At 38.7% G+C, this 22975-nt stretch overlaps 1 protein-coding gene across 1 annotated transcript in view; it reads right to left on the reverse strand.

Moving 5' to 3' along the window:
* Positions 1 to 22975, reverse strand: part of PATJ (PATJ crumbs cell polarity complex component) — a gene marked incomplete at its 3' end in the record, with an annotated part of 115933 nt that overhangs the window by 46764 nt on the left and 46194 nt on the right. Inside the window, exons 17-26 of the mRNA XM_010173458.1 lie at positions 22204 to 22413; positions 21199 to 21318; positions 17506 to 17877; positions 16305 to 16425; positions 15029 to 15182; positions 13698 to 13769; positions 12629 to 12806; positions 11627 to 11737; positions 10122 to 10199; positions 6211 to 6328 (exon numbers count right to left, since the gene is read on the reverse strand). Of these exons, the coding sequence (XP_010171760.1) occupies positions 6211 to 6328; positions 10122 to 10199; positions 11627 to 11737; positions 12629 to 12806; positions 13698 to 13769; positions 15029 to 15182; positions 16305 to 16425; positions 17506 to 17877; positions 21199 to 21318; positions 22204 to 22413 (1534 nt within the window). The remainder of the gene's footprint in view (positions 1 to 6210; positions 6329 to 10121; positions 10200 to 11626; positions 11738 to 12628; positions 12807 to 13697; positions 13770 to 15028; positions 15183 to 16304; positions 16426 to 17505; positions 17878 to 21198; positions 21319 to 22203; positions 22414 to 22975) is intronic.

Consider the following 22975-nt stretch of genomic DNA (forward strand, 5'->3'; position numbering starts at 1 on the left):
CACGAGTCACCTCAAACGTTTGTTTCTCTCGCTGTTAGCTGCAGGTACGATGGCGCTTAATGACCCAACGGCACGGCAAAGGAGCAGTTAATTGATGTTACTTATCTAAGCATCCTTTTCATGCAAACTACAGGGGTTAAAAATGAATTTCTCTCAATCAAATGGCTTCATTAAATGTGTTATTATCCAATGCTGCAAATCTTGCAGTTTCCCAACACTGGTATGTGTCATGGCATAGGGCTTGGCTGTTGGTTTTTCTTTCTTATTTTTTTTGTGTTTGTGTGTGTCAGAAAACAAAACCAATCTGTCATTATAAGCATAAGAAAGACCCAAACTTCATCATAACTTGTATTTTACTGCAACTCTGAACAAGCAATGTTAGTTTTACCCCAAGTAGGGCTGAACTGCAACACTGCAGAGACTCAAAATCCCTCATTTGGTAATTAAAAAAAGCAAAGATAAAAATCTCTCTCTAAATTTATAAACATACTTAGTCATTTTGGGAAGTCCTTACTAATTTATTCCAAATGCTGCATTTAAAACAACTCAAAATACTCTGTTATTTTGTTAATACCATTAATTTGGTCGTTTTTAAAGTTCATTGTCCTTTCCTTAGAATATGTATTACAGCACACACAAAGCCATCTGTTCAGTGCATTATGTACAAGCACACAGTAAAAAAATACAAGAAGTCCCAGCTGTAATTTTACTATTAATTCATCAAAAATGTAATTTCCTTTTGCAATACTTCATCAGATGAGGAGAACTGTGCATGTGCATCACAAATAGAGTGAAAAAAACCCCAGCCCAGTAACAAAAACCCAAACTAACCCACAACCTCACACTACAATGACACCAACATCGTAATCTATCCTCATGTGGCACAACAGCTTGTGAGTCTGCCCAGCATGTACAGCCCTTCTGGATCTGATATTAGGGCTGGTTACCAAACTTACATCTTTTAGCTAATTATGGGTCAGAATAAGAATGGGAAAAGAAGATTAGCAGTACAGAAGCATATTAAATAGAGATTAACACAGAGCTAAAAAATGAAAGTCATTGCTCTATTCGTCTAATCCTGGCTCTTGCATGATCTTTGGAAAGCCACTGTACTAAATACACTTGTTACTATATTTAAGAAAATTAAATATTGCAATTACTATTTTTTTCAATATTTTATTTTCATAGAGCTTGAAGCATTTTTCCAAGCTACATATCTTACTCTTTGAACATCATCTCTATTTGCTGTTGATTGCAGTGACATCTATTGGAGAGGCAGCGTTTGGCTACACAAGCTGCCTCACCTGAAGATCACTGGTTTTGGGTGTCCTCCTCCCAAAAAATTAAAATAAAATTAAGCAATCTTTTCCTTTGTTATAGCATAGCTTTGCATAAAACAGACTCTAAATAGTCAGATCCTCAAGGATTATATTGATTGATCAGCGGGTTTGTTTTTATTTAGTCATTGTTAATAATTCTGGCATTTTTCCAAAGTGCCAATGATCCTTTTCCCATCTCGGCCCACAACAGGACACTTCCTGAGGTCATATTTTTGCACACCCCATATACTCGACCACACCTTCCACAAAGTCTCAACTGAACTCTATTCCTTTTTTTCACCTTTTGTTTTCAATCAAAGCCACCATCCTCTCATGTGTGTAGGGATTTCATTGACACTATGGAAGCTGCTAAAAGCCTGGGGTGTGATGAGGACACTCTGCTCACATGCCAAAGCACTTTCTAACCCCAACCCTACCAAGACAACAGGCAGCGTGGGTTTGTCTGAACCAAACTACACGGGTGCACTCACACACACACACACACTCACCCCTCTTGCACCCTTACGCATTTATCACAGCGGGGAATACAAAGTTGAAATACAAGAGAAGTTTTTAAATCTTGCTTTGGTGGAGAAACCACCATTCCTCAAAAAGCATTTTAGGAAGATAAATCATTATGTTTTCTTACAGCTTCATTGATTTCTACATTATCTAGAGACAAAATAAAAGGAAGGGGGCATTATTATCCCCTTATTAGATACAGTTAAATATCCTTGCAGACAGGAAGTCTGAGCACAGGAGTATCTAGTCCATTATCTTAGTCACCTTTCACAAATTTTTTATTATTATCTATTTTTATTATTTTAAACTTATTTGAAGCCAACCAGATCAATCTCAGCCAACTAACTAGACAAAAGATTTCACTAGAAAACATCAACTGAAATTAAGGATTGCAAGTTCTTTCAACAGTTGTCTTTTCAGCTTTCTTACAAGGGTTTTTAAGATCTTTCCTATCTAACTTATGATTGCTTCAACTCAATCTCAAGAGTATATCTAAATTGTACAGTTATGATGCCCCAAGGAAAACCTTACAAAACATTCCATTACAAACTACTCTGCCCATCCATTTCCTCTGCTTCTTTTTACTACTAACCCCTCATTATAGCAATAAGCCTCAACAGGGTGCACATTAGTCTATTAGCAGAGTCTTAGTGCACACCTACAGCCATCCGCCACTAAAGGAAAACACACCAATGCCTATTGACACAGCCTGTAGCACAGCTGCTTGCGAGTACAAATAGCTCCTTTGTATGCTCTCCCCTCCTTTTACTTGTTTTGATTAAAAAAAAAAAAAATAATCCTATTCAAAACCTGATGTTTTTAACGTTTGGAAGCCTAAAAAACCTCTTCATGGAGAGTGACCTCCTCCAAAACAATCTCTGCCATGGAAGGAGTGTTTCCAACGTGAGGAGGAAAAACTCCAAATTCACCTTGTAACATTTTCAGGTCTGTAAGATGAAGAATTTGGAAGGCTCTTTTTGTAGCAGAATGCACAGGCTGCAAATTTTACAAAACTATTTTAAAGTGTAAAGCGAAAGCCTTCGAACAGCAAAGTCAAAGCAAAGAGTGAACAAAAGCCACACCACGCAGGGTTAGAGTTGAATACTGATAAAGATTTAATGGTATCACTAGAGGAAGAAATAAAACAAGAAGAAATGCCATTTTCAACTCACCTTCAAAGTCTAGCAAAAAAACTATCTAAGAACTTAGAAAATAATATGGGAAGTAATGACAGTTCAAATGAAGTTGAAATATAGAGAAGCAAGTCAGAAACTAACGGTATTCGGTGCAAGAAGACACATTAAAAAAAACCCCAAACACCTAGAACTTCTTTAAACTTCTTAAACCACGGAAACATGGAGGACATCTGGAGCTCCTCTAAACCAAGAGATACCTAGTAGTTCTATCCCTAACAAGAATTCACTCTTTTTGGATCAAAATCAACCTTTGATAAGAAAAGGCAGAATATCTACAAGAAATGATTGTTTGTTACAGCAACTCAGCAACGAAAGCTACAGTTTCAGTGGTGGAAAAGCAGAAATATGAGGGAGCATTGCCGAAGGCAAGTGGATTTAGATCCCACAGGGGAAATTAAATCAATACCAAAAGGTTATTCAGCCACTTTAAGGGGAAAACAGACAAAACACAGAGATTGTGAGGCAGTACAGATGGGACAGAAAGGGAAGAAGAATTTTCTAAATATGGTAGGGAGACTAACAACGCTTTGCTTTCATTTTCAGTATGGGGAATGATGAAAGACATGGAGACAAAAGTCTAAAGCATGGGCCAGAAGAAGTGACAAGCAAGGAGAAAAAATGTCAAATGGAGCAACTAAAGTATTTCTGGAGCATGAGAGAAATTGGTGAGCAAGTTTGTGACACTGCAATTGTATTAAAATGTTAAAAAATAAATTAAAATCCATCAGGGGCACAACCAGAGTACAGATTTAAGAGCTGTCCCACCTCAAAATGCCTGCTAAGGCCCTCCATGCTCTTGTCACAGACTGAGAACAACAGGAAGTGCATGAAAGAAGGAGAGGCTATGATGTAAATTTACCTGAGCTGACACCACTTCTTCCTTTTGGACAACAAATCTAGTTCACCTGTTCAGTGAAGCTCAGAAAATTCTTAGTTAAGTTTACAAAACCAGTAGAATTAATAGGATAAGCAGGCAAGGAATAGATCAATATGAAAATGTAAATGGATGGTGTTAAAAAGGCAACTACTGGCCTGGGAAAGGTACTCAGGATAGAAGTTATGAACATCGAGTAGTCTACAAAAACAATACTGTACTGGAATTTACAGAGAAAACTTTGTTTTTCAAATGACCACAGAAAAGATACTCTGTAAAAGCCCATTCCACAGCTGCCAAGATGCTTAATATCATTAAGTACAGTTAGATCATTTCTAATATGCTTTTTACTTCAAGGGTTGAGGTACAACCTTAGTTTAAGCTTTCTTAGTCTGATTTTTGTTTTAAAGAAACAGAATGAGGTGGGGAAGAATAAAATGGAAAATGCACATCTTGGTTTTCCAAGATTCATGGGAAAGATGGCTATTGCAAAACATTCAGCTTCAGTCAGTAAAAAGGGTAGAGAGAAGGAGATTCATCTGAATAGATCTGCTTGCTGCTGCCAAATCTGGTAGGATTGATGAATTTAATATCAGAAGTAGCTTTACCTTTTCAGCTATTAGACTCAGCTGGCAGTATCATTAGGGATGGCAGAAAAGCTAAAAAAATGACCAAGCCTATCAATAAAAAATTATTCCTGTGCAAAGTATTAACTTAGGTCTAGCAAGCACTCGGATTGAGGCATATCCTAATCAGATAACTCAGGTGTCAGGCTACTTATCAAATGTTTTTTTTAACTGGGAATTATAACTTCAATAACAAGCTGAAATCAGTTTGCTACAATTGGAAGTTTATAGGGTTGGTTTGAAAGCTCAAGTTATATTCAATCCAACATCCACAGAGTCTGCAGTCAAATGCTCCTCCTGACTACCAGTCCCCACAAAAATACTGAAAAACCTTCTCGAGGTAACTATGTGGCACACTCCAAACAGATGAGATGACAAACTCAGTAAGGGGGAGTTCTGGAAAAATCTCAGTCAATTCAAGAACTCACAGCTTTCCCTTAAATCAAAAGAGGCAAAGCTGAACACCCTGCTTCTCTGCCCCCATTACTGTTTCCATGAGAACAACCTTCCAAAAACCTTCTCATCTCCACCAAAGCAGCCCTAAAAGTGACAAACCAACCAAACTCATTAATTATCTCAGCTTCAATGGCATGCCATTGCCAAGAAAATCAGCAAGAGCAGCTGGAAGAGCTTTCCCACCAGCAGGCCCCAAATTAGGAGCTTCCACTCTGAATGGGAGCCATGGTCGCTTCAAGGTCAAAAGCTACAAAAGCATCTCTCTGCTCTGGCTTACCCATAACTAGTGCAAACAAAAAACACTCCAAGACAAAAGATCATGAGAAAAACCACTGTAGCAAAAAAAACCCCCCAAAAACAAGAAAGCAAACCCCAACAAAAACCCCACATGTATGCTGATTTGGTACAAGAGAGTATAAAGAGAAAAAAATAAAAGGTAACTAATTTTAAAAAATAATTTAGGACTTCTAACTGCAACTTTAGTATTCCTACATATTTTACTGGAAGGTAAGCTATGGATAATAATATTCTGTTTATCCAAAGTTGTAATTAACAAAGCAGCATGCTGGAATCTAAGTCACACTGCCAGGAGCTCTCAAGTTGCTCTGCATCCCACCCTTTAGGTCTCTACTCCTCCACAGAGTGCATATCATCATAATTCACTGCAAAACCCAGAACTGGACAACTGCAGAACCTTTTCCATAAGAGGTACTACAAAAAAAGGGGATCCTTTTTTTCAGTAGAGTACTGAAACAATAAATCAGCAGATTTTTCTTTTTAAAGGAAAATATTTTGCTTGAATAGCACTGTCTGAAATCAGCTGGAGGTTTTTCTGGAAAAGGTCTAAGCACCAGGGGTTCTCAACCTACGTATGGTCAACTACCACTGCAATTACAGCAGTAAAGCACAACATCTGCCTTTCACTGCTGACACCACTGCCAAAGTAAGTCCTCTAGACATTGCTTAGATGTTTTTAGACTGAAAAGAAACAGAGCCCTTCCTACATCTCTTCAGAAGAGCTGAGCTACATGAGCCTGGCTGGAACTGTCTAAATTACAAATCAGAAGCCCTGGGTAAGGACGAGGTTGAGGATTAGATGCTATTGCCACACTGAGCACTGCTTCCCAGAATACAAGCAAGAAACAGCAGATACATTTATCACAGTCTGATTGTGTTCCATAAATGTAATCTGACGTAATGATTATGGCACTACTCACTCTCTGCACAAGCATCCTCATCCTCCTCTTCATCCACGTTGGGTTCCTCTGCATGAAGTCTTTCAAGTGCTCTATAAGGTGGTGGCAATTTCATTGGAGGTGGAGCCCCATATTGTCTCTAACGAATTCAAAGACAAACAGATGTTTTGTAACCTCCATGCACAAGAAATAAAAAATCCTGTTGTCTACTGTGCTGTATGTGTGTATATATATATATACACACACACACATATATATATACACAAATATATATATATATATACACACAGCACTTAATTACAATGCTGAACTCTGCAGCATAGGCTTTTTATGCAAGAAATCAGAACAAGAAATGACTCTGAACATCAAACAAGAAAATACAATTGTGCATGCACATTTACTTGCTGACAAAATACTTGTGAATCACCAGAAACACAAAACTGTGAACATTAATCTAGGGTTAAAAACAAATATTAAGTTATAGCTCATTTCTCATTAGAGACAACAAAACTGTTTGGTACTGATAAGTCAAACTTTTAAATACAAAATACAGATTCAATCTTCTTAGTGAATGTACAAATATTTAAACATAACAGTTCATCTATATTTTGGCTTAAATTTAAAAAAAGACTTTGAATTATAACTTACAATAAAATTCTATTACCTCACATAAATACAGGCAGCTCCTATAATGATGCATATAGCGGCGCATAGCAGGCATAGAGGATAGGCTCTGAATCTAATGAAAACAAGTGCTTGTTCGTCCGAGCTACTGTTTTTATAGCTCTAAGTAACTGTCTCATGCCTTAGTTTGCTACACGATTTCACTAAATTACATTCAACTGCATCCCATGCAACCTCCCTACTAATAGCAGGATGCACTTTAGGAAGGGAACACTGAGTACGATATGCCATTAGTGCAACCAGAATGCCCGTAATTAATTTCTTCTATAGATGGGAAATACAACTCAACACCCAAACATCAAATTCAAAATAAAATTCTTCACTGTGTGCAATGAAAGCTGAACCTGTATATGGATTTTTCAAATCTAGAGCCTGAATTTGTACAGAGGAGTCTAACTACTAAACTGCAATGCAAGCTACATAGAAAACTTTGTGAGATAAGATATACATCACCCCATCAATTTAAAAAACGTTACAGGGAAGTGCTGCATTGAAGACAGCATAACTGTCTTCATGGCTACTGTGCCCTTGTGGCCAGGAAGGCCAATGGCATCCTGGGGTGCATTAGAAGGGGGGTGGTTAGTAGGTCAAGAGAGGTTCTCCTCCCCCTCTACTCTGCCCTGGTGAGGCCCCATCTGGAATATTGTGTCCAGTTCTGGGCCCCACAGTTCAGGAAGGACAGGGAACTGCTGGAGAGAGTCCAGCACAGAGCCACCAAGATGATGAAGGGAGTGGAGCATCTCCCTGCTGAGGAAAGGCTGAGGGAGCTGGGGCTCTTTAGCTTGGAGAAGAGGAGGCTGAGGGGGTGACCTCATTAATGTTTATAAATATGTTCAGGGCGAATGTCAGGAGGATGGAGCCAGGCTCTTCTCAGTGATGCCCAATGGTAGGACAAGGGGCAATGGGTGTGAGCTGGAACACAGGAGGTTCTGCTTCAACTTGAGAAGAAACTTCTTTCCAGTGAGGGTGACAGAGCCCTGGGACAGGCTGCCCAGGGAGGGGGTGGAGTCTCCTTCTCTGGAGACATTCAAAACCCGCCTGGACGCCTTCCTGTGTGATCTCATTGAGGTTCCTGCTTTGCCAGGGGGATTGGACTGGATGATCTTTTGAGGTCCCTTCCAATCCCTAATATTCTGTGATTCTGTGATAACAATAATAAATGAAATTAATTCCATTCAATAGTAGTAAGAGTGTATAATAACTTGGAAACACATCAGTTGTTCCCCCAAAGAACACAATACACCAAAGACTCCTCCCACTTTCTGCTTGATGTCAACACAGGTAGAACTGGACGAAATCCAGAAGATCCAGGAAGCATGAGAAGGAGGACTCACATTCCACATTACCAAGCAGGTAAAGATGGAAAACCTGCAGCCCCACATTCAGCTGCCTGTAACAAATCAGTAGTATCACTGTAATTTAGTAATAACTCTTAGTCTAAATGTTGACTCTTTGGCTTTTTAAGACCTTAAATATTTGTTATAAAGTCTGTGTGAAATTACATAGGACACCTAATCTTATCCAGCAGTTTGCTATGGCTCAGGACAAGCTTCTCTCGTTCTTCTTGACCTGCTGAAAAGCCAGATGAGTAAATTGTGCTGGAGTACCCCACTACACCACGTTTTTGTATTCACACAGCTCTTCCCAGCACAGAGGAAAAAGTGTAGTTTACATAGCCAGACAGCAAACTAATGTTAATATCTGGTTTGTCCACAAGAAGCTCAATTGTTTTAAGTGGTTTTATATAAATTACTTCAAGTGATAATTTTTAAACAAACAGATCAATAGAGGAGGATAAATACCAACAAATAAGAGAAAACCTTTGGTATTGAAAAGATAATTCATCATACAGGAACAGGCAGATGTTCCAGCTGGATGTGGCTGCTTTCAAACCAAACTCTTTTGTGCCACTTTGAAGACTGGACTAGAAATATCATTGATTCCCCATAGGGATGCAGCCTAGTAATCCAGTAACAGCAACTCCTTCCAACTCAGAGATGCCCCTACTGTAGCACAGTATGACTGCTTTGTGAATCAATGTTCAAAGCTAAAAAGGGAGCTACATATTTATGCACCGAAGCTCTTCTATATTCCACCCACTAGTTTACAGCACCAATAGATGAAAAAGGTTTGGAAAAGATTAGGCTCCCTCTTTAACCTCCGCACACCATAGAATGGAACACACTGGAGTCCCAGAGATTAAAAGCAGCACACTGCAAGAGGATGAGCACTTTTGAGATTAGAAATATAGATAACAAAACCAAAAAAAAAGGGGATTGTAACTGCTTCATTATAAGTATTATCCACTGGCATGAAAGCATGATTTCAACACCTTTCTTGATGTTTTTGAATAAGTGATCCTCATAGCTTCTGTATCTGACAGCATCTGAAAGGAGTCTGAGAAAAAAAGCTTTTGGATGCAAGAAGGCCTTTGCAGTTATCCAGCACTCACCACACTGCCCAGTAGGATCAAATGAAAGCTCATTGTATTTGTAGTTGGCATGTTAAACTGCACCAGGCAAAAGTTATTGTCTGCACTAATTCTGTCTCTGCTCCTCCAGTTCTGACACCCTTAAAGTACCTGAGTATCAGCTGGCACAGTTCCCACAGGAAAATACCTGGGCCATTAGAGCAATCTGGTTGGGAATGAGAAATTAAATTTTTCCCTTATTGCAGCAATCAAAACAAATCCACTGGCTTAGACCAAACAGATTTTTTCTCTTTTAAATCTGCTGTGAGGTTGCTTGAAAGTTACTGTGCAGTAATTGCTTCACAATTAGCTGGTCAGCTACAGATCACTTGGTCATTTCCTTGTTTTACACAGGAATGGGAATCATAGGAGACTTAGCGGATTTAATTATCCTATAACATGATTTTACTGAATTTCAGCCAGCCTCACATTAAGGGTATCATTTGTGTACATGTTATTATTTCTCTGTTTCTACTGAACAAAGAGAATCAATTTGCCTCCACGTGGAGCAAAGCAGGTACTTCCAGAAAGATGCCAGTGAAGAGCTCCAATAAGTACAGGGTTTCAGCTCCCAGGGGAGATCCACAGAACATTAGTCAGAAACCTGCCTTGTATTTGGCAGAAATTTGGCAAAAATTACTTCAATCAAAGATATTTCAACAAACCACTTCAAATTTCATTTCAGACTTCAGGGGGGGCTTATCATACAGTTATAATGCATGCTAGTATACCATTTGATTTAGTAAAACTCGAGTATAGCATAGAATGGAATTAATACCTTTTCACTCTTATTTTCTTTCTCTGCATCCTGATCTTTGCTGACTTTGACTCCCTTAGGCTGTACGGCAGGAACCACCTGAAAAACAATGCATATATTACACATTAGAAAGATCATTATAGCTGCAAAACAAACATCCAAAAGCTACATAATGACAACTATAAAGCTACCGAGTGCACTCTTCATTTTGCCCCAGTTAGAAGGGCATTGCAGTGCAGTCCTTAAATTACATTCTTTTACTGCATTTACCAACAGTTTCTACTTTTTTAGTGCTCACTGTTTGATAACTAGCCCCATCTCTCTTCATTCAATTAAAAATTACCCTGAAGTCAACAACATGGACGTAGATCCACCATACAGAGCTCAGCACGGACTCCTGAAGTGTCAGTTCTTCATTATTCGGATAGACACCAGTGTCCATGCACACAGACACCTTATAAAAGACAGCGTGTTTAGCCTCCATTTAATATTCCTCCTTGCTGTCCTTTATTATTTCAAAGTGTAATACATTCCCACTCCTCTGCCAGCACCTTATTTTGGTGATTGGAAGTTGGGACTGTGCAGCAGTGCTGAAAGTCTGTGAACGTCCTGTTTCCTACAGCCTACAGTTCAAAGCAAAGCAACTCAAATTTCAAGTTATCCATCTTTCCCTTGATCTCTCTAGACTGACTAGGAAAGTAAGGGGTCAGAGATGCAGCTGAACACTTGAATGGACTGACAATGTTTTTAGATCTTTCCTGTGAAAAAGCTGATACAGAAAGGGAGCCAACTCAGTTACCATCACTGTAATTTTTGCCATCGCTGCTTGACCACCTTCCCAGCATAGCTGGTGAAAGTCTTAATAGATTTTGAAAGACTCCCTGGAGTACTAGAAAAATAATGGACACAGTTGTGCCAGATTTGTCTACAGTTGTCAAAAAAATCTCCTCAGGTCTACTAATCCATCAAAATTCTCAATTAAATTGTCAGATTATACCAAAAGTACACAGAAGGCTTGGGGGTTTTGTGTGTACTTCAAGGCAGGCAGAATTGTACACCTTTTCCTCCTGTGGCATTAAAAGGTTTCTTGCCTTGGCCTTGCAGATGAGGAGGCATCTCTTGCTCCCAAATAACTACTTCAGGTCCCTTTGATGACATATTTTACACAGTTGCTAGTGTGAACCTGGCTAATTTTAATTACACTTCTGTTCATTTGGATAAGACTGTATTTTTAGATTTTGAAACATGAACAAATTAAAATATCCAGGGCCAGATGCAATTTACACAGGTGGGAGAACTGAATTAAGACCTAGTCAACATATTTACATCTACTTGATTTACATCAGAGAAACAAGGTTTCAAACCAGGCCAAATCAATCAATCACGTGGTCAATAAGCAGAAACTCTGACAGAAAGGATGGATACAAAAACTGATGAAAATTGCTGAAATAAATTTAGCCAAGTTTAAAATGAGATGAGTATTACACATTTATTAAGTTTTGGAATAAAAATACAAATAAACTTACTTTTGGTATGTTAGACAAACCCTGAACCACAAACACAACAGGATTTCCCGCATTCTTGATAGCTTCTACTGCTTCCTCATGTGTGGCGTTTTGTAGGTCTACCCCAGAAACCTAACAAACAATGTTTATTTTTATTAGGTAGCTTGTTTTTGGCATAGAGTCATTCCAAGAGTTCACACACATTCACAGAAGATTTATCATATCTGAAAAAGGTACTGAAAGCAGTCAAGAGAAATTATTTTTAAAGTATATTTCCATGATGGTTTAACTAAAAGTATATTACTTAGTATTCATAATTAAAAGGTAGTCATATGTTTACCAAAGCCACCTTTGCACATAAAAGCATAAGGAATAAGATTATAGAGAACCTTATATATAATGGTAGGTATAATACAGCTGTCTCAGATTTTACCTGTTTGTGAACTAAACCTCACACACGACCCTAAAGCACATACAAGAACAGCACTATCAGCTTGGGAACCCAGATTGAACAGTATTCATTTGGAGAAAAATGAGTAAAAAGTCAACACAAAACCAGAGATAAAAGCCAGGAACTATTTTCTCCCTTACAGCACCTGCCAGAATCAAAGAATTCCCCCAAATAGTAGTTAATCAGACTGTTAACTATTTCAAATTAACACACACAAAAGAACAGACCAAATTTCAGTATGAAGCATCTGTTCTTGTATATATTATAACTTACAAAAGTATGCTATAACTTATTACTCATTTATATAGGAAGAGGGCACTCTCTTCTTTTTTTATTTCCCAATGAAATACCAGGACCTATATTTTCTTAAACAAAGAGGAGAATGTTAAGAGCTCCACAGTCAGACCTTAAAAAGAAGACAAGACAACACCAGGGGTTTCTTTCGGTTTTCAAAACACAGTATCATCAACACATCATGAAGTGGTGGTGGTATTTTGTCCCTCCTTCCTCTCAAACCTTTCAGAGTCAATCTTTATTTCTTACAATGAAAAAGTAGGTTTATCAGCATTTACCTCAATTATTTTGTCTCCAGTTTTTAAAGCCCTTGTTCTTCCTGCCGGGCTGTCTTCCAAAACTTGTTTGATAAAGATCCCTTTAAGTTCTTCTCCATTTTTCAGGCGCTTTATGACAGTCTGTCCACCAACAATACTGATTCCAAGAGACACGTTAGGGTCTCTAAAGATCTCAACACTGAAAAAACACATGCAGTGGTTCAACAGACTGAAACAGTTTTGTAAATTATAAATGCAAAGCCTTAAATAAACGTAAACTTCTGGTCTTTCAAGAAGATTTACTAGAATAAAAGGATAAAGTCACAAGCCTAAGAATGCTCTCAACAGAGGTGGCTTTTTACCCTGAGTAAGACCTCACTCGACAAAAAGAGTAAAATTCTGCTGCCAACCCATGCTCACTGCCCTTCCAACAGGCTTTTATTTCAGAGAAAGTCAGGGTAAGACAGGCAGGTCTTCAAGTAGACCCTCATCCTCTTCCAGTTTGAGCAAATTGCCTGGAAATGACAAATACTGCCAGTGGTATGCTAGATAAAGAATAAAGTGTTTCATACAACTTTCTGAACACTGACTTCAGTGTATCAGACGCATATTTATCATCTTAAGCAGAAATTTTCTGATCATATTTTACTTAGGACCATAAAAACAATTCACCTAAAAATGTCAACAATACAACAAGGATGTGGCTAAAACTTGGCTTGGCAATTTAGAATTCTGCCATTAAGTTTAGCAGAGAACCCATGGCAAAGGAGACAGCAACACTATGTATATTGTTCACACCTAATAGTTATTCAATGAGCAAGAACTTGTAGGTCATCCACAACGTAAACCTGACAAGCTTTCCCAAGTCAGCTGTATAAATAGAAGGCATAATTCTGTTGAACATCTGTTAAAAATTAACTGTATCTAAGAAAGCCCAAGGCAGACAAGTACCTTAAAGTTACTATCAGAAGAGGGGGGGGGAGGGCGGGAGGAAAAACCAACACCAAAAACATGAAACCCCAAATCATTGGTCTCACAGAAAACAGACATAAGGTAAATGGGAAGAAATAATGTAATCACATGAACATACGTCCGTGGTGGTCCCCAGTGGCTGAAGTTTGGAGTTTCTTCTCCTTCTCCTTCTTCTCTCTCAGGTAATTCACTAATTTAGGGGCAGAGGATGGGGAAGAATAAAAAATAAAAAAGACATCACCCATGCCAGGTTGCAATTCCTTACATATTTTGTACCTGGCAGTGAGACAGCAACACCTTCTCACACTGACCAGTTTAAACCAAATGTGCAGAGTCAACAAACTAGACAGGAATTTTTCTATTTAGGTTTAAATGTACTTAAGGAACGCTCCAGAAATAAACATGACAGGCAGGCCATATTTATAAGCTGCTCTGTGATACACAAATCTGCACTCCTTTACTCATTGAAAATTACTATTGAAGAAATTAACATTTACTTTCTGATAAATATGCTGTGATTCTTATAGAGGGATATAAACATGATAAAACCAATCTAGCTGACCAGAAAGCAGATCATGATGCAACTAGGAGAACAGATCCAGTGTATTCTATTAAACACCCCAGAACACAGTGTTAACTGAACTTTTATACTCTATGTGACTCACCTAATCAGAGAATAGGAATGGAAGTATGGAATTGCATGCCCCCACAGACAGGTTGAAACACTACATCCTTGTACACATTTTCTGTAGGTCCTGAGGGCTGTAAATGCTACTCTCATACTGCAAAAAGGAAGTAGGATGCTGGAGAGAACCCCCTCACCTTGCTGTTGAGCTGCTTTCCCTGTGAGGGAAGGCTACAGATGAATTAGGGAAGTACTGAGGATTTGAATCAACACTCCCCAAAGCAGATCCACTACTCACTCACTCAAAACTGGTGGGGGAAGTATGGGACACTTGACAGATGTGGCGAATACCTACAACCAGTGCCAGCTCAAGGCTTCTCTGTAGCACCAGCAAGACTAAAATTTCCTGCACAGACCTGAGAGCCATGGCTGAACTGCTCTTCTCAGAAGGAAGGAAACAGAAAATCAAGAGGAGAGAGTTGTGATAAGGAGCAACAGGGAGAGTAATGACCAATGCTGCTGGGAAAGGCTACGTCCCTCTCCTTCAGGCCACATACATGCTCCCCTCACTGTGAAGTGAAGCAGGTAGCAGAGGCATTTGCAATTTTTCTGTCGCAGTACTCAGGAGAGGAAACATGGGAAGTAAAGATTCAATAAGGTTGTAAAGCAAAATTCAGCTGCTTGGGCAAAAGTCACAGAACTGACCACCTGTGCACACCTTATTGTTTAACACAGCTTTTGATGATCAGTCAGCTAAGGAAAGCAAGAAGAAAATTTAGAGTATTAATTGAAAATCATCTGAAAACTGAAATTTTTCTCTATACCTGCACAACACTGTTCTGGACTGAGTTGAGGTAGTAACTTTCCCAGATTCCTGGTTCTTGGAAAAAACATAATCTCCTTTTAGTTCTTCTGTTTCAACAGCTTCCAGATCAACAGCAAGCCTGTGTCCTTTAGAGTCAATTTGAAGCTTTGTACCTGAAGAAGAAAAGGTATAGGTGTAAACTTTTGCTTCCTCTATCCCTGCACCTACCAGTTATCACCCTTGGAAATAAAGCCCTCAGCTCACCATGCTCCAAATGCAGATGTTGTGTGATGATCAAGAGGCTTAGAGATATAGAACATTTATTTCTGAAGGAAATTTAAACCACCCTAAACACTTTCATAGCACCTTGCTTCTGATGTACCTGCAGTCAAGCAGTAATGGGAAATGCCAAATCTTTGTGGAACTGAGACATGCTTGGGTACAACCTACATGACAGAGGCTCCTCACAAAAACACCTGATTAGAAATAGTGAATCCATCCTTCATGGAGGGAGAGCGGTGCAAAGCCCTGCTCCAGCACATAAACCCATCACACTGGGGAAGACTAAAGTCATTTTGGTAACATAAATATCAATATTAATAAACCACCAGAGCTCCTTGCAAGAGTTGTCAGTCTGCCACTGCAGCTTAAATAGTGTCTGCTCTACAAGATGCAGGTGGCAAAGACAGGAAACAACCCAACCTTTCTCCCAGCCAGTAAGTGCTCTCTCAGGCAGGCTGACAAATTTAGTTTCCTGATGATCTACCAAATTCTAACCACCCATCTCTGGCCATCTGACAAGAAGAAACTTTGCTTCTGAGCACAGATTACAAAACCAAGATATATGGGGCAATTATCTACCATAGAGTTTACCTGCAAATTTTGGTTGTGGCAACGTTACCTCCACAGCCTGCCACTTTTTTTTTTTTTTTTAAAGTGCAAAAATTTATAAAATCAGCAATCAAAATGACTGAGACAAACCTCTGACAGAAATTACAGCCATGAGCTATTATACTTATGCATGGAGTCCTCCTGTGGACATAGCTACACAGAAGAGATTCTGCATAGGCAATGCAAAGCTGCAGCCACTTTCAATATCACTTGTGACAACTGTAGGTAAAGATTTGGAGGAGGAAGCCAGATCATGAAGGTGAAACCTATTGAAAGACAGACTGTCTTGAGGCTGCAGAAGTCTTCATTTGAATATTTTATCATTTGAAAGACTTTGTATTTTGGTATAAAATTTAAATTTGTAAATATGAAAGGACAAGATAAAGAAAAAGCTTCTTACAAACCTAATTCCATCTTGTTTTTTGCTCCTGACTGGGTAGTTTCAGTATCAAATATGTCTTTTTGGTAGCCACCCTGTGCTGTGGTTCCAGAAGAGAGTGAACTTACGCTAACATTTTCTTCACACTTCACAGAAGAGAAAAAAAAATAAAAATTAAAGTTAGAAAGCAATGGTATCAACTTAAACAAGAGTATTTGACATGAAAATCATTTTTTACAGCAAACATTACATTTTCCCAGATACATTCTCGTATTTATTCAGATAACTATGAAATACTAACTGCTCAATTGCAATATGAAGCAACTGCCTGTAATCCAGACAAGAAGTTCTTTACTCTTACTCATTTGTTGTTTTTAAGTGACAAACATCTACATTTCATACTGCACACTCTGCTATACATCTATCACTAGAAGCTGCATTTTAGCCTGTTTATGTACACAGTGTGTAAGGGGACAAGCCAAACAAAATCTGAAATTCTCCATAGCTATGATATTAAATCCTTTCCCACTCCATGTTTTTCATATAAAAGCATACATCTTGGAAGCTGGTCCATGGAAGGCTGATATTATAACTTTTTTGTTTGGCAAATGAATGAACAAAGACTCAGAAGGAAAAAAAAATTAAAAAATCAAACAACCCTCAAAATACTTGAGGATGACACATAGAGTTTTGCAATTTACCTTAAGCTCTGTCTCCTACTCCTTCACCCACCAGTATGCTTGCTACAATTGCTCCCACCATATCATTTTTCACTCAGCTGCACTATGTGGCTCAAGGAGCTGATTTGGATTAAAAATAATGAGGAAAAAAGGCAGTTCCTTTCACTGACATTGCTGCTGAAGGCCCTGGACTATTAAAAGCATGAACTGACATTCTGCTGTTACTGATATGTACCATACTAGTACAGCTTGCAAAAAAGATCTGAGCCCACAACTCAGAGATGGGAAAGAAGATGCAAGTACAGGATACCCATAAATACACCAACCACAGCACTACCTCATTCAAGAAGTTAAATATACAGACACCAAGTAACCAAAAGAACCTTCCAACAAAAGGCCAGACTGGTGTCTGTTAGAGGTACCTAGATCTTATCTGGTAATTATAACACTAGAAAGATTCCTTACAGAGTTTAGGTCTGGAATTTGCCTGGAGGTATGGGTCTGATGGTCAGGGTGCAGCACTGAGACCAACACAGCATTCCTTACCATTGGATCTTTACTGAAGGGATATTCCAGGGACTGCTTAGGACTTAAGCTAACACCGGATCTTAAGTCTTGTATTTCCCTAGTCTCAAGCTGCTTTGTCCATTGTTCTGTATTGAGGTTCCTCTCTGAAATTACCTTCTGTTCATAGGATGCATTATATTTCAGGAAGTCTGAATCTTCTTCATACTCATCATCCACCAACATTTCCCGTTCTTCATCCATTTCTTCTCTTCTGGGTTTCAGAAATTCATGCATCTCCCAGGACTCCTTCTCATACTCATTGTCATTTTGAGAAAGCTGAAATGACCGTCCCAAGTTCAAAATTGGTTCATCAACAAGCTCTTCTTTGAAAGGTGTTTCATCTCTGAAACCCTGCATAAAACATTACAGGAATACAGATTTTTACATTTTGTTTCTTGCTATGTTTTATGTTAGGCCCGCGTTAACAGTACATCCTGATTTTTAAATTTAAAATCTTCTACCTTTTGCATTTTCTAAAAGAAAATGAAGTCTCTGACTTATGATTCTAACACCCAAAGTAGACATTGCAATTTTTTTAAAAAATATAAAGAAATTTAAGTAGCACAGCTTAGATATTGCTGCAGCCATTCAGAACAACTAATCTGGGCTGAAGTCAGGGAATGTGAATTATTAAACAGCACTAAAAAACCTACAGGAAAAAATTATATATAAATCCGGCTAAAGTATCTCTGTGCTTATTTCTTATTGCTTTATGTACACTTCTTACAATGCTATCAGTTAAATAAACAACAGCCTGAGAGTTTGCTTATGCAACCGTATCAGCAAGTAAACAAAAAAACCCCCAAACAATTAAAAAAATCAAATGCTAAATAACAACAACAACAAAAACAAAACAAACAAAACCAACAAAAAACCCCCCAAAACCAAACCAAAGGCCACACAAATTTGTCCCTTCCGTAGATATACCGAACTATATTTTAACCTGAGGGAGAGGGGAAATGGATGACCCATATCCTCAAAAAATAAATTCAAACCACAGAGCAACAAATAATAAAAAAACAAACAACAAAGCTAAGAGAAAAGGTATTAAAACCCACTCCAAAAGATCTCACTCAGCAGTTATTTTTCTGGGATTTGTCACGTGCCTCTCCAGTTTCCAATGCTCTGTCCTGATTGGGGTGCAATTCCTTGGCTCAGAGTGGGTCTGCACAGGCGTCTGAAATGTTATGTCTTGCACCAGGAAGCTTTCCCCACACAGAAAGCTTTCCCTCTCCTTTCTTCAGGCCACCAAGTACCTATGCCCAAATCCAATCTTCAAGGCACCACAACCCCAACACTGAAACCAATCTACAGATTCGGGGCTCCTCAATCAAAACGTTGTTCTTTCTGCTTCCTGCCCCTTCCCAGACTCCCCGAGGTACTTCACTGTTTCTGACCTTTAGTGTCAGAATCCTGGTTTGTTAGGTTTGTACAAATGCAGAAGAAAAAAATCCTACCCCAGATGCTTGCAAAATGTTTGCACAGTTCAAATGAGAGGCAGGAGAGAAAACAAGAGACAGACGAGAGCACAAGGAAACAGTGCAGTAGTACTAGCTGGCATGAAAGCAGAACATTAGCTCTCTAGAAATTAGCACATTTTTCATAAGCATTAAATATTCCTTCAATGTATTTGACCTGTGTGTACCTCAATCTCAAAAAATACCCAGTCTGAAGAGATTCTAATTCTCTTCATAGAATGGTTTGGGTTGGAAGGGACCTTAAAGATCATCCAGTTCCAACCCCCCTGACCTGAGCAGGGACACCTCCCACTAGACCAGGTTGCTCAAAGCCTCATCCAGCCTGGCCTTCAACACTTCCAGGGAGGGGGCACCTACAACTTCCTTGGGCAACCTGTTCCAGTGTCTGACCACCCTCACAGTGAAGAACTTCTTCCTAATATCTCATCTAAACCTCCCCTCTTTCAGTTTAAACCCATTTCCCCTTGTTTTGTCATTAACTGTCCTTATGAAAAGTCCCTCCCCAGCTTTCTTGTAGCCCCTTCAGGTACTGGGAGGCCACTAGAAGGTCTCCCCGGAGCCTTCTCTTCTCCAGGCTGAACGGCCCCAACTCTTTCAGCCTGTCCTCATAGGAGAGGTGCTCCAGCCCTCATCTTTACTTCATTTCATTTCACTTCACTTCTGCAGCATCGTTAGTCTCCAAACGCTTCTGTAAGAGGCACCGACTTTATCGCTGTACAGAAGAGTTGACTTTGCTCAGACCCACACAGTAATTTGTAGGACCCTCTCCTGATGGGTGTGTAAAATCACAGACTGCTGCACTGCAGTAGCAGACGCTACCAATGGAACAGGGAATACTGCAAACATGACAGTAAAGTCTAGTGTTATAGCAAATAAAATCTTCAAGTTCCTTTTTTTAAAATTTATTTTCAAGTCAGCTTTGTCAGCACTATGCTAGTGCCTAAGAGCAGAAGGCATCATGACACACCACTCCTGGCTCTTATATCAGCAAGTAAGACAATAAATGGATGGAAATTTTATACTACTGCTGTAAGCTACTATCAATGCTGTCACACATACAATAAAACAAAATACAAGCAAATACCTCTGTGTGCATTTAGTACAAATTGATCATTCCAGTTTCTCTATTATTGAGGACTTTAAGATAAAAGACTTTGTTTCTCTGCTTCCTAGATAATACTAATGTTATTAAGTATTTTTAAATAATCTGAGCTGGCAGAGGACTAATTGCTCTGCCAGGAACCCTTCCTATGCACCCAGAAAACAACAAACTCTATTTTACATCAGGAAAATCAGTAAATATCATGCCCAAGCTAATTTCTGCATAGTATACCTACATCTACCCTGTAATAATCCTGCTTTTCGTGGTTCTAATATACCATTTCAGCATTAAAGATATATTTGTATCCAGAAACAGGTAGACATGTTTAACAACAAGAAAATCTCAAGTTTATTTTTATTACTGTGTTGCAGTTCTGGATGATCCTTTAAATACTGTATTTTCTGATCTAAAAAGAATGCACTTACCAACGTGAATTAATAAAAATTTTCCATTGCACTTGAGAACAGATGAAAATTCAAAAATATCCACATCTCTGTCATGCTACACAGGTCAGTATCGCAGTATTATTGCCTATTACCCTGGTATCTGAGTTTCTCACTATCTCTAGTTCCTTATCTTCCCACTATAAACAGAATTATTTCTCCAAAAATAAGAAAGAAGAGAACTAAGGAAAAGAGTAAAGAAATCACTCAAGACCACATAGGAAGTCTATGAAGAAGAACAGATTTCAAGCTTGCCTTACACACTAGACTACTTTTTAATTTTGCTTCATTATAATAAAAAGTGTTCTGCTTCCATACTTTACTTTCTTTGCAAAACTGAACGAAATACTTATGACTACTCATAACACAGCATTCCTATTTCATATCCAAGGCAACCCAAGGTATTTTAATGACATAGTAAATTTGATAAGGCAGTCTGGGAACTGCACTGGGAAGTGCTACGCATATGCTCAGTGTTCACAATACAATCAGGATACAGTCAGCTGCTGGAGTCTCTTTCAGAGGGAATACAGCCTGAAGTCTTTCTGATACTTAAGTCTTATCTCAATGACATATTATGTTTTTTAACTTTAAAACATCATTTCCTGTGCATATAAACTTAAACTGAACCAAAAGAGTAACCAAATACCTGTGGTGCTTCAAGTATTATTGAGAAATTATTATTATCTATTGGTTCTGGGGATGCAGGGCTGGTTTTAATGTTGCTGGAATCCACACTGTGCATGCTCTGCTCCTCTTTGCTTTCTCCCTAAGAAATGCAATCAAAATGATGAGTCAGGAAAAACAAACAAACAAACAAAACCCACACATTTTTCAATAAACTAGAAGAGGGAGATCCAGCCATTAGATAAGAGATGGGAAGAAGTTACAGAATTATAAAAAAGGAAAGTTATAAACGAAGGAGACAAAGACAACAGCTTTTATTCTTTTAAGATATTAGCAGAGATATAGTGAAAAATAAAGAGAGGTGTGGGAAAGACAGACAAATATAAGGATATGAACAATGAAATATCACTTTTTAGAAAAGGAAAGAATGTATTTAACAGCCTTCCTACATTCCTGTTTCACCACTCCTCTACCAGTTTGAATTACAAGCACTTTCTGTTAGATGGTGCTTTACTTTAATTAATTTTGCCTGGGTGCCCTTGATGAACAATACTGCAGTGTTCTCCAGTAAACTACTGTCTGTTCCAAAGCCCTGATTCTAGAAAAAGGAAATTCAACTTGAATTTACAGTCCTGACTTCAAACAGATTAAGTTTCTTTGATGTCAGTGGAGCTCTAGCAAGCACTTAGCAGTGTCTTAGAGCGAAATGGACTTCAGCACATATTTAACTGATTTGCTGAATTGCTTGAATCACGTTACACCTATGCATAGGGCCAGTGCACGTACGTTTGTCCGGACATGTCTTCTGATTCCACGTGGATGTTCTTTCAGGAAGAACTTGGGAACACTGGTTTTCCAGTCAGACCTTTTGGACATAGAGCTGCCCATTTGCCAGCTATGCAGAATTTCTGGACAAGTCAATGTGTATGCATAACAACTTAGTTGCTTTCCACATGCATACATACTTCTACTCTAAATTTGCACATATCATAGAATCAAATAGAAAAAAGTTAAAATCACTCCTTACCACCAAAGGCTTGCAGATTCCAAGAGAAACTGTACCTGGGGGCACAGATTTCAACACTTCCACTGCCTCTGCTAAAGTGGTGCTGTCCAAAGATTTCTCATTTACAAACACCAAGCGGTCACCTGGTAAAAGTTCACCCCCACGTTCGGCGACTCCGCCTGCCACCAAAGAGCTGATCACAATGGCTGTTCTTGTTGGATCTAAAGGATCCTGGGAGAGAGAAAAAAAAAAAAAAAAAGAAAAAAAGTCAAAGTCCCCACAAAGATGATGTTTATTTTGAGTATATAAAGAGTGTTAGGCACGTTCATCATCTCATGCCACAGAACTGAAGCTCTCTGAAACATTCAAAAAGACTGTCTACTAATACTGCCAAGACTTACAGTTTACAAAAATAAAGGTTTGCGGGAGGAAGATATTCTGTCACTTGCCTAATCCCATCACTTGCTAATCCATTAAGAAATTTTAAGATCTGAAAGCTGACTGATACCCTGCCTGCCCTCTTCTTACATACACAGGCACGGCCAGGCCAACCTGCAAATAGAAAAACAAGGCTGGCACTTTTCCACAAGCCTCCATCCAGCCTGTTACGTGTTAATGTTACATAAAATAACCATTCTGCATGCCATTCGGGAGCTTGAGAGCAGCAAAACTGGTGTTAAAAGAAATCAGTGCAAGACTAGAAATTCAATTAAAAATATTATTAAATTAAAACTCAAAATCAAAGCCAAAACATTCAAGAAATAGCAGGATACATTTGCTATATTACTGCAGC

Source organism: Antrostomus carolinensis, unplaced genomic scaffold (genome assembly GCF_000700745.2).
Source record: "Antrostomus carolinensis isolate BGI_N321 unplaced genomic scaffold, ASM70074v2 scaffold7688, whole genome shotgun sequence".
In the NCBI taxonomy this organism is placed as follows: domain Eukaryota; kingdom Metazoa; phylum Chordata; class Aves; order Caprimulgiformes; family Caprimulgidae; genus Antrostomus; species Antrostomus carolinensis.